Source organism: Podarcis pityusensis, assembly GCF_964106645.2.
Source record: "Podarcis pityusensis genome assembly, chromosome: 8".
Classification (NCBI taxonomy): domain Eukaryota; kingdom Metazoa; phylum Chordata; class Lepidosauria; order Squamata; family Lacertidae; genus Podarcis; species Podarcis pityusensis.
Genome location: NC_138033.1, coordinates 82,374,329 through 82,388,740, shown reverse-complemented (window position 1 = coordinate 82,388,740; position 14,412 = coordinate 82,374,329). Strand labels below are relative to the sequence as shown.

The 14,412-nt window shown below is 43.3% G+C and overlaps 1 protein-coding gene across 8 annotated transcripts in view; it reads right to left on the bottom strand.

Moving 5' to 3' along the window:
- ATXN2 (ataxin 2) overlaps positions 1-14,412 on the bottom strand; it is a 62,551-nt gene that overhangs the window by 41,393 nt on the left and 6,746 nt on the right. For all 8 annotated transcript variants that reach the window (XM_081017295.1, XM_081017299.1, XM_081017296.1 and 5 more), the window contains exon 2: positions 304-340. In XM_081017295.1, coding sequence (XP_080873421.1) covers positions 304-340 — 37 coding nt within the window. The remainder of the gene's footprint in view (positions 1-303; positions 341-14,412) is intronic.

The window sequence follows — 14,412 nt, the reverse complement described above, 5'->3', positions numbered from 1 at the left end:
CTGTGGGCGGGACTGGCATGTCAGTTCAGTCTTTCACTCTCTTTTCCATATGGACTGGATGAAGGAGAGGTCATTATCCGATCCAACCCAAATGATACTGGATTGGATCAAGGAGAGGTTATTATCTGATCCGGCCCAAAGGACAACCCAATAGCAATGAAGCTAACATATTTATTATAAAAGGTAGTTTGAACCATTCCAAACAGTAAAATAGATTTGCGTTCTGCCTTACACACTCAATATATCTCATTATCAGGTATGCAACAAAGAACCACAATATAAAATATTAAAATATGTACTTACCGAAGGCTGAGGCAGACTTTTGCCACTGCTGCGACCTCTGCAATTAATAAAGACAGTTATGAGACTAAATAAAACAAAAGATGCTTGTTTAGGCGGCTGAAATTTAACTTTCCAAAAAGAATGGAAAGCCTCACTATAGTATGAAAAACCCTACTTTTGCAGTCATTCTTCTCTGTTATTGTCCAGAACATTACCACATATAAATCAAGTGTTATTTAAATGTACTCTAGGGTTTACAGCTATCGATGATTTCCCTAAGAAACAGATTTACCTAGTGTGCTTCTCAACACATCAGAATATTTTGTTTTTCATTTTTTAAAAAGGTCACAAAAATAAGCAACCTTTAAAATGGTGACAGAAATTTTAACTTCCTAAATAGACAAGCGGAGGAGGGGAATAAATTATAACCTAAACATATGACTCAAAGCAACTCTCCCCACCCCCAACCCCCCAGTCTATTAGGAGGGGAAATAAACTGGAAAGCACTCAAACAGCTCATTGCCAACATGTTGAAATTCAAAAATTTCCTCATCAAAGAAAAGCAAAGCCGGAATACCAAAAAGCCAAGTAATCTTAACCCCTCACTGCAAGTCAGAGCCATCTACTCATTGGACTAACTCACTCAACACAGGTCATGATAAGTCTGACAGGCAGCAGTCTTATGGCACAGCAGAGCACAATGCCTACAGAAGAGACATCTTGATATTTTAGTAACCTAAAACTATTAGATCAGTTCTCCCACTGACATAACAGCAGAAAAACAGTAACATGATTGATTTTAATGGCAGTTCTAGAATTCCCTAAAGTCTTGCATATAGACCCACTATGTACATTTCCGCATGTGATCTGGGATATATGACTCTGACTTTCAACAAGTGGGGGGACGGGGACTCAGAAAAATCATACCAAGAAAAAATAGCTAACTTGATGTGACACTATCTTCAGGGTTGTGGGTTCAAGCCCCATGTTGAGTAAAACATTCCTGCATTGCAGAGGGTTAGACTAGATGAGCCTTGTGATCCCTTCATAGAATCATAGAGTTGGAAGAGACCACAAGGGCCATCGAGTCCAACCCCCTGCCAAGCAGGAAACGCTGCAATTCCAACACTGCAATTCTATGATGGTAACCAGACAATGTCAAACAGTTCAAATTACAACAAATTCATTTAATAAAGGTACTTATGATATACAGAACAGAAATTACATACTTGAGTACTTTTCAAAATTGTTTTCTGAGAAATTAAGTACATAAGCATAATTCTGCTCGCACACATTTGATGTTATTTGATAACCAGGGCAATATATAAAGCTTGGTAATTAACACAGCACTTTCTATCTTAATTCAAGCTCTGACTACCTCTCCTATTGCAAAACTCTCAGATATTTGAATTAGAGTAGCTCATTCTCCCCTGGGGTCCCATCACCTCAAAAAGCACACTAGCCTCAATACAAAGCAGCTCCTGCTTCAAAAAAAAAAAAAACCAAAACCAGGTCAAAATGCATAAATGTATAAAGCTAAAAGATTTAATTAGCTGCATTTTAGTTCTGAGCAGTAACAAAGAAAGTATTATGATTGTTACACATGTGAAAAAAATGCTCAGCTATTTTGAGTTTTCCCCTACTTCTAACTTGCATGCGATTTCTTTGAGACCTAGATGTGCATTTCTGGTAGCTGCTCATTAGTATAGTTTGTTTATCTAACCAATAAAATGCCCAGGCATATAGATCACAATATATCTGATATCTTTGCTACTATGTTCAATGGTTTTATTGTAATTTTTGTATGTTGCCCTGTGAACTTTGGTTGAAGAGCCACCTAAATATGTACCGTATTTTTCGTCCCATAGGACGCTGCGTCCCATAGGATGCACCTAGTTTTTTTGGGGGAAAATAAAGGAAATTTTCCCCCTTTATTTCCCCCCCAAAACCAGGTCAGGGAAACCGAACCAGGTTGAGGAACAGCGGGATGGCGGCGCTGCGCCTCCCTGCTGTCCCCCAAGCTTGTGGGGCTGGCCGATGTCTGCCCGGCGCGAGGGGCGCTCTGCTTCAGGGAGCCCCTCGCGCCGGGCGGCAGGCTGCTATCCGCAGCGTGGGGAGCCCTGCGGGGAACTCCTGCAGGGCTCCCCACGCTGCGGATGTCTGCCCGGCGCGAGGGACGCTCTGCTTCAGGGCGCCTCTCGCGCCGGGCGGCAGGCTGCTATCCACAGCCTAGACAGCCCTGCAGGAACTCCCGCAGGGTTACCTAGGCTGCGAATGCGTTCCCAAAGCGCCGGGTGCTCTGCTTTCAGCGCGCCCGGCGCTGCGGGAAGCAAGCTGCTATCCGCAGCCTAGACAGCCCTGCGGGAGGTCCCGCAGGGTTGCCTAGGCTGCGGATGCGTTCCCGAAGCGCCGGGCGCTCTGCTTTCAGCGCGCCCGGCGCTCCGGGAAGCAGGCTGCTATTCGCAGCCTAGACAGCCCTGCGGGAACTCCCGCAGGGCTGCCTAAGCTGCGGATGTCTTCCTGAAGCCTGGAGAGCGAGAGGGGTCGGTGCGCACCGATCCCTCTCGCTCTCCAAGCTTCAGCGAAAGCCTGCATTCGCCCCATAGGATGCACCCAGATTTCCCCTTCATTTTTGGAGGGGAAAAAGTGCGTCCTATAGGGCGAAAAATATGGTACATATGTTAGTAATTAGTGGTGTAGGTTTTTCCAATAAAAAAAAAATATTCTAAACAGATTGGGATCTGATTCAGCAAGCTCGGAATATTTTAAATTCTTGCTTCATCTATTAATGAATCAAGTATGTGTGTACATAGGAACATGAGCTTGGTGGATCAGACTAATGGCCCATCTAGTCCAGCATCACATTCTCAGTGGCCAACTGGATGCCTGTGGGAAACCTGCAGGCAGGAGCCATGCACAAGAGCACTTTCTCCTCGTATGGTTTCCGGCAACTGGTATTCAGAAGCATTACTGCCTCCAATAGTGGAGGCAAAGCATAGCCATCATGGCTTGAAGCCATCAATAACTATCTCCTCCATGAGTTTGTCTAAGGCTCTTTTAAAATGTTCTAGATTGGTAAGAACGGGACGCGGGTGGTGCTGTGGGTTAAACCACAGAGCCTAGGACTTGCCGATCTGAAGGTCAGCGGTTCGAATCCCCGTGATGGGGTGAGCTCCCGTTGCTCGGTCCCTGCTCCTGCCAACCTAGCAGTTCGAAAGCACGTCAAAGTGCAAGTAGATAAATAGGTACCGCTCCAGCGGGAAGGTAAACGGCGTTTCCGTGCGCTGCTCTGGTTCGCCAGAAGTGGCTTAGTCATGCTGGCCACATGACCCGGAAGCTGTACGCCAGCTCCCTCAGCCAATAAAGCGAGATGAGCTGGACCTAATGGTCAGGGGTCCCTTTACCTTTACCTTAGATTGGTAACAATCACCAATGTACATATATGCAACTCCCCATTTGCATGGGTGGGAGTTGTGTTCCGAGGTACCTACACATGCTGCCGGGGTGCGCATAAGCCCACTCTGCCCCATTCCCCCCTGTCCCGTTTTCAAAGGCACATTTGTACACTTGTTGCAAGCCACCACTTCTTTACACTGGTCCCTTTTTCTAATATTTTTTTTTAATGGCCAACACTGACTGTACCGACAAGTGACAATAGTTGCATAAATCAAGCACTGCAAAGACATATAAGTCACTTGGCTCATTTGCCTAACATTACTACATTCCAGCTATTCTGGATTATTTAGAGATCTTGTGAACATTAGTTTTTACTGCCAGCTAGGTGAAAGGCTACATATAGCAGTTACAAACTTGCATGCTATGGCTTCCTAGAAGCTGATACAGTAATGCAGTGAAGCTACCAGAAGAATTCTCTTCTGCTCTTACCACAGTGTACCTACAAATTAGTTCCTTCTGCTCAAGCATCTTCAAGCGTTTTACACAAGCAGCAACACAGTGGACTTTGAAGGGCTCTCAATTAGCTATGTCTGGTGTTGTTAAATCATTGAGTGGTTAAGTGAAATTCCTGAGGGCAGGCCGACAGCCCTGCTAAAAGCCTTTCTTGTGCTTAAGGGCCACAACACCCACAAAAACAGCTGCTAAAGTAACGGGGGGGGGGGGGATATTGAAATAACAGGCCTCAATAAGTGAATTCAGAGCATCTGTACATAAGTACCAATTTGAGTCATCTCATGCTTGCACTTATTAACCAACCAATCACAAACAAGCAACCACACCCTAGGCCAACCCCAAATTCTCTCACCACCAAAGGAACACAAGCACCCCCCTTTTCTTCCTAATGTAACCCTAATGTCTCAACAAATGAAACTGACCTATGGAAAATGTAACTTGAAAAAAGAGACATTGCACATACCTTTGTAAACCAAGAAAACTTTAATAATTTTTTTTTTAAAAAAAATACACAGTACGTGTGTATATGGCAGAAAGCAGTGCTTTTTTTCAGCTGGTGCATGCCAGAGCACAGTTGTGGCACCTCTCAGGTGGGTGCCATTGCGATCAGCACTCCCCCCGCCTACTTCTTGCCTTTACATACTTCTGAGAACCCCAAAACAAACATTGCAAGTCAAAACAGAAGCTGGTCAGTGTGTGCAAGTCTACACTTTCTTTTAGATCTATGACTTCACCTAGCTCCTAGCCACTCCTAGTCAAGCTACAGGGCAGGGCAAATTCGTATTTCCTTTTCTTCAATCTGTCTCCCAGGTTGCAGTGGTGGGCTTTAAGCTTTCCAGCCAGCCATCTACTGTTGCACACTTGCACATTTACGCAGTGTGCCCTTCTGAGCTGCCCTAGCCATCCGCCTGAATCTAAGAGAACGAGGAAGGCAGAGGCACATTGATTGGACATGCACCAAAACCAGGGGCAACCCCAAAACTAGCTAGGGAGACAGATTGCCGCAGTTTTTATGGCCTCTGTGGGTGTTGTCAAACTGGCATCTGTTCAGGGCTGCCTTGAGTTGCCCGGTGACTTAGTGTAACAACTTCATGGTGAGTTCCAGCACCTATTTTTCTTGGGGGGAAAGCACTGGCAAACAGAAAAAAATCATTGTCTGGATAGGTCACTTCCTGGTCCACAGCATTTTCAAGTGAGAGAAAAAGCTGCTTATAGACAACAGTAGAAAAATTCAAGAATTTAATATAGCTGGGACTGGGTGCAAGTGTGTTCACTGCACTCCCCCCCCCCAAAAAAAATAACAGAATTGAGGAAAAACCCTATGGAAGGAGGGAACCCAGAAATTCCCAAAAGACACCTGAGCATCCGTAATGGGCACAAAATACTTTTGGTTGGGGGGATGGAACCAAAAGGATGGAATTAAGTGACTGAAACCCTGAACATGATGCAACACTTCAATGTAAGTTGACACTTCTCATTCCTATATACAGTGTGTGTGGCTTGTACAGCAGAGCAAAGCCCTCTGGGAAATGTATCACGCCTCCTATGCACAAGATTGTTGTCAGTGTGGGCCAGGACACCCAGCATCAGGGTTGGGGCCAGCTTTGTCCTCAACGCAACCCACTGCCAGGCATTTTCCTACAGGACTGAATGATAACACATTTGAAAGTTAACAAGACCAGACCACTGAGGCAAGGTCCAAGCTGTCTCCCTACCCTGGAGACGCCACCTCCCTCAGCTGCTAAGAATCCGACTGCTGCTCTCTGCACTGCCCCATTCTCAGCTATGTTCGCTGGTCACACTAGAGCAGGCATGTCCAACAGGTAGATCGTGATCTACCGGTAGATCACTGGACGTCTGTGGTAGATCACGAAGCTCAACAACTTTGGCTGTCAATAACAATGGGTAGATCACAGCCAGTATTTTTATACTGTGAGTAGATCACCGTCTCTTAGGAGTTGGACATGCCTGCACTAGAGTGCAGCAGAAAAGTGGGAACAAGAATATGAAAGGCAACGACAGTGGTACCTCGGTTTACGAACTTATTCTGTTCCGGAAGTCCGTTCTTAAACCGAAACCATTCTTAAACCAAGGTGCGCTTTCCCCAATGAGGCCTCCCGCCAGCGGTGCCCTTCCACCGTTCGGATTCTGGTCTTAGACCAAAGTAAAGTTCACAAACCGGGACACTACTTCTGGTTTTGCGGAGTTCGTAAACGGAATAGTTCTTAAACAGGGCTGTTCTTAAACCGAGGTACCACTGTATATTCACTGCCACCACAGAAAACACCAGAAACGGCAGCAATCACAATCCCCTTTAAACCCACAGGGGCACATCAATCAACCCTTATGACAGCAATACTAAATAGTGAGAACCTTAGTGGCTGAGTTGCCAAGCTCTCAGTCGAAGTCATTAGACACAACACAGTGTGTAAGCTTAGAAGGGCTTCAGTTCACACCCAGGAGCTGTTGCAGAGGCGGTTCTTTAAAAAGTCTGTCAATGGATTCCCTTAGTTGCAACCAAGACTCAAAACCTTCTGACCTGATGAATAAGCTTGTATTACTCCTGACCAGTTTGGCATACAAGACAAATTGGTGCATTCAAGCCTGTTCTTCAATTACCTTTGTGCTTTCACATAGCACTGACAACTATGCCTCATGTTGGAGGAGACTCAGATGTACCTCCTCTGCTCTACATTTACAGAGGCACGAAAGCTTTGGCAACAAAAGTGGGGTGAAACAGTGTGGCACATCCAAGGCCTCATGGGGGTTCAGGCTACTTACAGTAATGAGCTCAGGCCTGAGCTCAAAATAAACTTATTCCTGTGTAAAACAGAGAAGCAACTAGGATCTTGCTTTCAGGTATTTCTAGCACAAAAAAACCCAAATATAGAAAGAACAAATCAAATACAGTGTAAGGCAGTAATCTTTAATGAAAAGCCTCAAACTCATTTTGGAATCAGTTCTGATTATCATACTTTAAAGTGTTTGTGTAGTATTTATGTAGAACATGGGGTCAAATCAATAATCTCATGCACAACCCCTTCTTTCAAGGAGCTCTGAGGATCACCACCATTATGACAATTCTGCAAGGGTGAAAGGTGGTGGGACATTATCTAGCTCAATTCAGTAGTACCTCGGTTTACGAACTTAATCCGTTCCAGGAGTCCGTTCTTAAACCAAAACCGAGGCGCGCTTTCCCTAATGAGGCCTCCCGCCACCAGTGCCCTTCCACCGTGTGGCTTCCTTTCTTAGACCGAAGTAAAGTTCTCAAACCAATATACTACTGTATTTCCAGTTTTGTGGAGTTTGTAAACCAAATCGTTCTTAAACTGGACAGTTCTTAAACCGAGGTACCACTGTACTGTATACACTGACTAGCAGCAGCTCTCCAGGCAAGGGACATTCCCAGCTCTACCTGGAGATGTGCAGGATTCAACATGGATCCTCCCGCATGCAAAGCAGATGCTCTACCACTGAGCTAAAGTCCTCCCTCCATAGATGACTTATCCACAGCTCTCCAAAATCTTGAGTGGGGATTTTCCCATATCCAAACACCACATCAATCAACACACTACATCAACCAAGACATACAAAGACAACATACCATGGTTTAGGATCCTGTCTTGTTCCAAATCTATAGTTTCCTAGTTCTAAACAAACATATTTGAGTGAGTAAAAAGGTTGTTCATATATTCACTAATTTCCTAGTTTATCTTGGCTTATGACTGTCTGAATGCAGCTAATGCCAAACATACAAGTGAAGAGAAAGCAAAAACTCTATAAACGGTGGCGCTCTCCTGATAAATGGCTCTATGCTCCAACAACCACAGCTTTCCTCAAAATAGTCCTAGCAAACGTTTCCCTGACTGTCAATCATTACCTCCTTCATTAAACTTGGTTTGCACATCCTATTGAGTTCAGCAGGCAGGTACAAAGCGACTGGCTTTTTATGTTCATATAGGGACTGAAAAGAATAAAGGACCAACATCAGGTAAATATTAATATTATTGTTTATACCCCACCCATCTGGCTGGACTTCCCCAGCCACTCTGGGAGGCTTCCAGCAAAATATAAAAAACAATAAACCGTTGGACATTAAAAACTTTCCTGAACTTCAGATGTTGCCTTCAGATGTTTTCTAAAGTGTATTTTGTTTTTGTTTTTTTTAAATGATATTTATTAAGAATTTTAGAATTACAGGAAAAACAAAAAAGAAAAAGAAAGAGAAAAAACAAAAGAAAAACAAACCACAATCAAACAATACAAATTGATAAAAATCAAAATCAAAAAATAAGAACAAAACACGTAACACAACACAGTCAAAAGGCAAAAATAAGCCACAAAAATTTAAAAACAAATCCAATATTCTCAAATCCTTAACTGCCATTACCTTCTTTCTTTGACCTCCTCACTCCTCCCTTTTTTTGTATCCTAGTTGTTAATTGTCACAGCAAATCCTTTCCATTTATCATAATATTCTGTCATTACATTACCTTAATCTATTTTAACCTTATCTTACTATAAAAGACCCTAAAACTTAAAACTTAGATCTTATTTATACCAATTTCTCATAACCATAACATATTCTTACATAATTCTTTTAACATTTTTGCTAAAGCCAAATGATTTCGTTCCAACATTTTTCTAACATTCATCAATTTTATAAAGCAATCCTAATAAAAAAAATTTCTTCCAATCTTCATCCAGCGTCTCTTCCTCCTGGTCCCGGGTTTTGTCAGTCCTTTCTATCCCATCAATCTAGCGCATTAACCTGGTAATCATATGTCTGAGGCCCTTAAGTCTCTTCCATGTCCCTTCCGCGGCTCTTCTTCATATTTATACCTGTACTTTACTTTGTCTCCTGCTCCTTTCACTCGTGGGAACTGCAACTTGACAGTGTTTTTGACCCTTCTCGACAAATCAGCCCCTTTTCCATAGTCCACACTAAACTCCATGTGGTATTTAAAAACATGTTTCAAAGTCCCTCCAAAATTGAGAGCCCCCACAACCCCAAACATCTCACGGCCCATGGCCAGACTTGAAAAGTCCAAACATCCCTGCATAGGGGGGTCTATCCAACCCCCCATTTCCAAACCAAACAAAACTTTATCTTTCCAAATCTGGCTTTTTCCAAGTTCATTTGTCAGATCCAACAACTCATGTTCCTGCTGGGCCACAGCTCCCTCCATCTCTGGCGCCCGAGGTTCAGCAACATCCTCTTCCCTCATCTGATCTGTCAGAGCACACTCCTGATTTAATTCCTGGGTGGGCTCTATATAGTTACCCACTACCTGTCCAAAATTTCTGATCGCAGCAGTCATCAAGTCCATCTTCTCATGTAGCTGTTCCAATAGGGCACTTGTTTTGCAGAAAGCACACACCAGAGCTTCTGAATACATTGTTCTACAAGGTCAGAAGTCTATTCCCACGATCGTAATCTGTTGCAGCTGCAGAGCTCCCCGATTCAGATTTAGTAACAGTTTCACAGGCTCCCTCTAGGGGAAGAACTTCTATTTGTTCTTTTCTTTTAAAGGCAGATCTAACAACAAAGTTTCCTTTTTCAGATATTTTGTCAATATTTGTTCCTTTAAAATGCGAAGGAGAACAATGGAATCACTATGTTTCTCTTCTTTTAACTATCTGTCAAAGACGTTTGTCTATGGTCAATGAGCTTCCCAAAGAACGTCAGTCCTGACACCCCGCTCCCAGGATCAAGACGGTGGAAAATTACTTTGCTTTACACTCTCTTCTGCAGGTTTAAACAGTCCGGAAAAAATCCCCCCTCTTCTCCTGCTTCCGAAGGGGGTTCAACAATTTTAAATGATGAAAGTTAATCCTTTACAAAGGATTTCCTAAACTCTAGTTTGCCATGTCTTTGCTTTAATCTATCTACAAGAAACGGAAGGCTGACTTCCTGTTTAGACCTTCCCGTTTCAGTGCCAAATTGAGAAGAATTTCTTAGTCCAATTTTCCTTTCTACTCGCAGGTCATTATTTAAAGTCCAATTGTCCGAAATTAAGCTACTCACGGGTAATTGTTTTAAAAGCCAAATTGTTCCAGGAAAAAGGCAGCGCTCTCTGGCAACGGCTCTGTGGCTTCGCTCCACGGAAGAAGCAGTTGACTCTCAGCACCGCGCCACTTGCCCCTCTTCGCTCCGGAGCCCGTAACTGGGTTCCTTTACGAGTTGGGGGCGCGCGAAAGGTGCCCGCCGAGTCCCATGGTCACAGGCTTCATCCGCCTGTGATTTTTCAAAGGGTCCCCGCTTTGCCGTAGCGGGAAGACCCGTTTTCCGCGGAGCTAGTCCCTCCGTATCAGAGGGAGTCCGCCATTACCGATGGCACCACCCCGGATGTCTTAAAGTGTATTTTGCAACAAAGCAGTTTGCTGGCCTGACGTGGGTCCTTTTTAAAAAGGGGTATCAATTCCTAAATAAGACTACAAAGACACTTGGGAAACACTAATGATCAAGGATTGCTATAGCTGTTATCAATCACTACTCACCTATGAAGCTCCATACTGTCAAGGAGTTCTGGTGGAGTATCTCCTGCCACACAACTCTGCATTAAGCATCAGTGACCCTGCAATGCATCTCATCACTTTCAGAAGCAGAATTAGCTGGGGCACAACAAGGGGGTGTTTTCTGTAGTAGTTGCAGAACTTCTTTCCTAGAGAGGTTTTGATTGGTTTCAGGTGAGCTTCTTAAAGCTTGAATTCTGTTTACATCCTGTTTTTATTGTATGAAAAGTATTTTAACTTTCTTGATATGTTTTTACCTTGATATGAACTGCTTTTATTGTCATGTATTTTATTAAGTTTTTGTAATCTTTTTATGTTTCTTCTGTAAAAAGCAGAATGCAATTTCCCTCCTATAAATAAATAAATGCAAAGGTACCAGGTTTTTGTTTGTTTGGTGATTACGTTATCACTCATTACTGCTGCTGTGGTCAACTCTGTTTATTTTGTATATATTTAAAGTACAAGTGAATTGTCACAGACTGCATTTTTTGCAGTTCATGACATTTCCCCTCAATGTTTACCACTGCCGCCCATATGTATATTTACATTTCAACTGAAGATAAACTTCATGCATATAATGAAATGAAATCCCATCTACAAAAATGTATGCTTTGGTAAATCCCTAAGTCTTTTAAGATGCCACAAGTTCCTTAATGATTTCTTTTAGTAAAAACATGACTACCCTTCTGCAATCTTTTTTTGGTTATGTTTTCAGTTAAGTATTCTTCTAGAGTTAAGCAGTCCTTTATATTACATTAACACAATTGTTTCTGTACAGTGGTACCTCGGGTTAAGAACTTACCGTATTTTTTGCTCTATAAGACTCACTTTTTCTCTCCTAAAAAGTAAGGGGGAATGTGTGTGCGTCTTATGGAGTGAATGCAGGCTGTGCAGCTATCACAGAAGCCAGAACAGTAAGAGGGATTGCTGCTTTCACTGCGCAGTGATCCCTCTTGCTGTTCTGGCTTCGGAGATTCAGAATTTCCCCCCCTTGTTTTCCTCCTCCAAAAACTAGGTGCGTCTTGTGGACTGGTGCGTCTTATAGAGTGAAAAATACGGTAATTCGTTCAGGAGGTCTGTTCTTAACCTGAAATTGTTCTTAACCTGAAGCACCACTTTAGCTAATGGGGCCTCCTGCTGCTGCCGCAGGTTAAGAACAGTTTCGGGTTAAGAACGGACCTCCAGAACGAATTAAGTTCTTAACCAGAAGTACCACTGTACAAAAATAATGAACAGTTGCACTTTCCACACTACTCAGAACGAACTCACTGGCTTCCCATGCCCCTTACTGGGGCAGTGGGGTGGGGGGATTCTACCACCTTGTAGGCAATAGCTCATTTGTACTCCACATGTATCAGTCTGAAGACGTTGCTGTAAAGATACTAATTAGCAACTGGCTGGGGCAGGAAGAGATTCTCAAGGTCACTTCATCATTTCAGAAACAGTTAGAAAGAGCACATTTCCCTGACTTTCCAAAAGAGCAGGGCAAAGATATCAAGCTTAGTTAATGATTGCAAGAAGAGAAACACCAACTCCATCTTTGATTTCAAATATATAGGATAATCACAGAATTGTGGAGTTGGAAGAGACTCAAAGCATCATCTAGCGTAACCCCCTGCAATGCTAGAATCTCAACTAAAGAATCCAAGACAGATGGCCATCCAACCTCTGTTTAATGAATGAAGGAGAGACCACCACGTTCCGAGGGAGTCTGCTCCACTGTCAAACAGCTCAGAAAGTCCTTCCTGATGTTGAGTTGGACACTCCTTTCTAGTAACTTGAATCCATGGTTCCAGTTACAGATAGGTAGCCGTGTTGGTCTGCCATAGTCGAAATAAAAAAATTCCTTCCTGTAGCACCTTAAAGACCAACTAAGTTAGTTCTTGGTATAAGCTTTCGTGTGCATGCACACTTCTTCAGATACGTGTATCTGAAGAAGTGTGCATGCACACGAAAGCTTATACCAAGAACTAACTTAGTTGGTCTTTAAGGTGCTACAGGAAGGAATTTTTTTATTTTGAATCCATGGGTTTGGGTCCTAACCTCCAGAGCAGGAGAAAACAAGCTTGCTCTATCTTCCATGAGGCAGCAGTGGGGGTAGGGTAAGTGAAAACAAGCTACAACAATTATAATGTTGTTCACTGCTCCTGCTCAGGCTGCACAGAAAAAGCATTTTGGTTCCAGAAATTCATTCCGATTGCGCAGATTAAATATAATTGATAGAATTCTACAGGATGAGGTATTCGTGTGTGAAAACAGTCAAGGTCTAATGATCCCCAGGCATACACCTCCAGATGGTGGAGGTATTAGGGGTGCCCAGGCATCTTCACTTGGTCTCAAGTGGCCAACAGTCAGGTGCAAAATGCGCCTGGTTAATTTCGAACACTTGTGCTTTGAATTATAAAATGTTGATAGGTCATACTGGCATCCCTTGCACTTAAAAGATCATACAATTCCGCTCCAGCTTTCTTCTGTTTCTAAAAAAAATCTATTTTATAGAATATGGTCAACTTTAAAGAGTGTTTCCCACACAGCAGTTCTGTTTCTCCAAAGTGACTATCTTCTGTGTGATCAGAAGCAAAACAGCTAGCTCTCCCCTGCTGCCCCATGTCCTGCAATCCATTTGTTTGCAACCACAAGAGAAAAGCAATCCATTTAAATGTGTGAAAGAGCTTCTTCACAGTTTGCTTAGCACATCAAAAGTCTTCATGAGAAGCCGGCAAAAAAGGAAGGCTCTCAAGTCGCAAATCATAGAACTGGAAATCTCAATTTGTTCACTAGGTAGCTGGTGCTGAGTCTCAAAAGAAAACGACTGGCAACCAGTTAATTTCGATCACTGTGCTGCAGGTGTAGTTTTGCACTTTCTCAAGCAGGAAACAAACACGGCACAGGTGTCACAGGTCCCTGCAGCAGCTCCTTTGCTTGCATATCTCTTGGTCCTACAAACACCATAAGACAGCACTCTGGGCCTCCAGCTCAAACTCCCCTGCTAAACACTCCTGTTTACATGTATTGTTCAATTTGACTGTGATTCCTGCATTGCAGGGGGGTTGGCCTAGCCCTAGATTATCCATGAGGGTACCTTCCAAGCCTATGATTCTGGAACTGCTGCTGACTGCTAACACCTCCCCCCAAATCACTTCCTCTAGCACACCACATGGCCACACTCACAAATGCACAATCAAGCCTCTAAACAGCTCAGTCAAGCAAACAGCCTCAATCCAAAAGACACAATATACCCTCATGAAGGTTATGGATCCAGAGAGAAAGCAAATACATTTATTCAAATGATATTTGAAAGGATGGGGCAATTCCAGGTAACTGGACTACTCCTCCCACCCCTGGGCTGGGCTCTTAGAATTTCAAACCAAACACAACTTTAGGTTGGTGTATAAAAAATTCATAAAGGCTATTAAAGAACCAATAGACACCAAGCTTCATGGTACAGTGGTACCTCGGGTTACACACACTTCAGGTTACATACGCTTCAGGTTACAGACTCTGCTAACCCAGAAATAGTGCTTCAGGTTAAGAACTTTGCTTCAGGATGAGAACAGAAATCATGCTCCGGTGGCGCAGCGGCAGCAGGAGGCCCCATTAGCTAAAGTGGTGCTTCAGGTTAAGAACAGTTTCAGGTTAAGAACAGACCTCCAGAACAAATTAAGTACTTAACCCGTATATTGTATATTGTTCCTACGCACATAA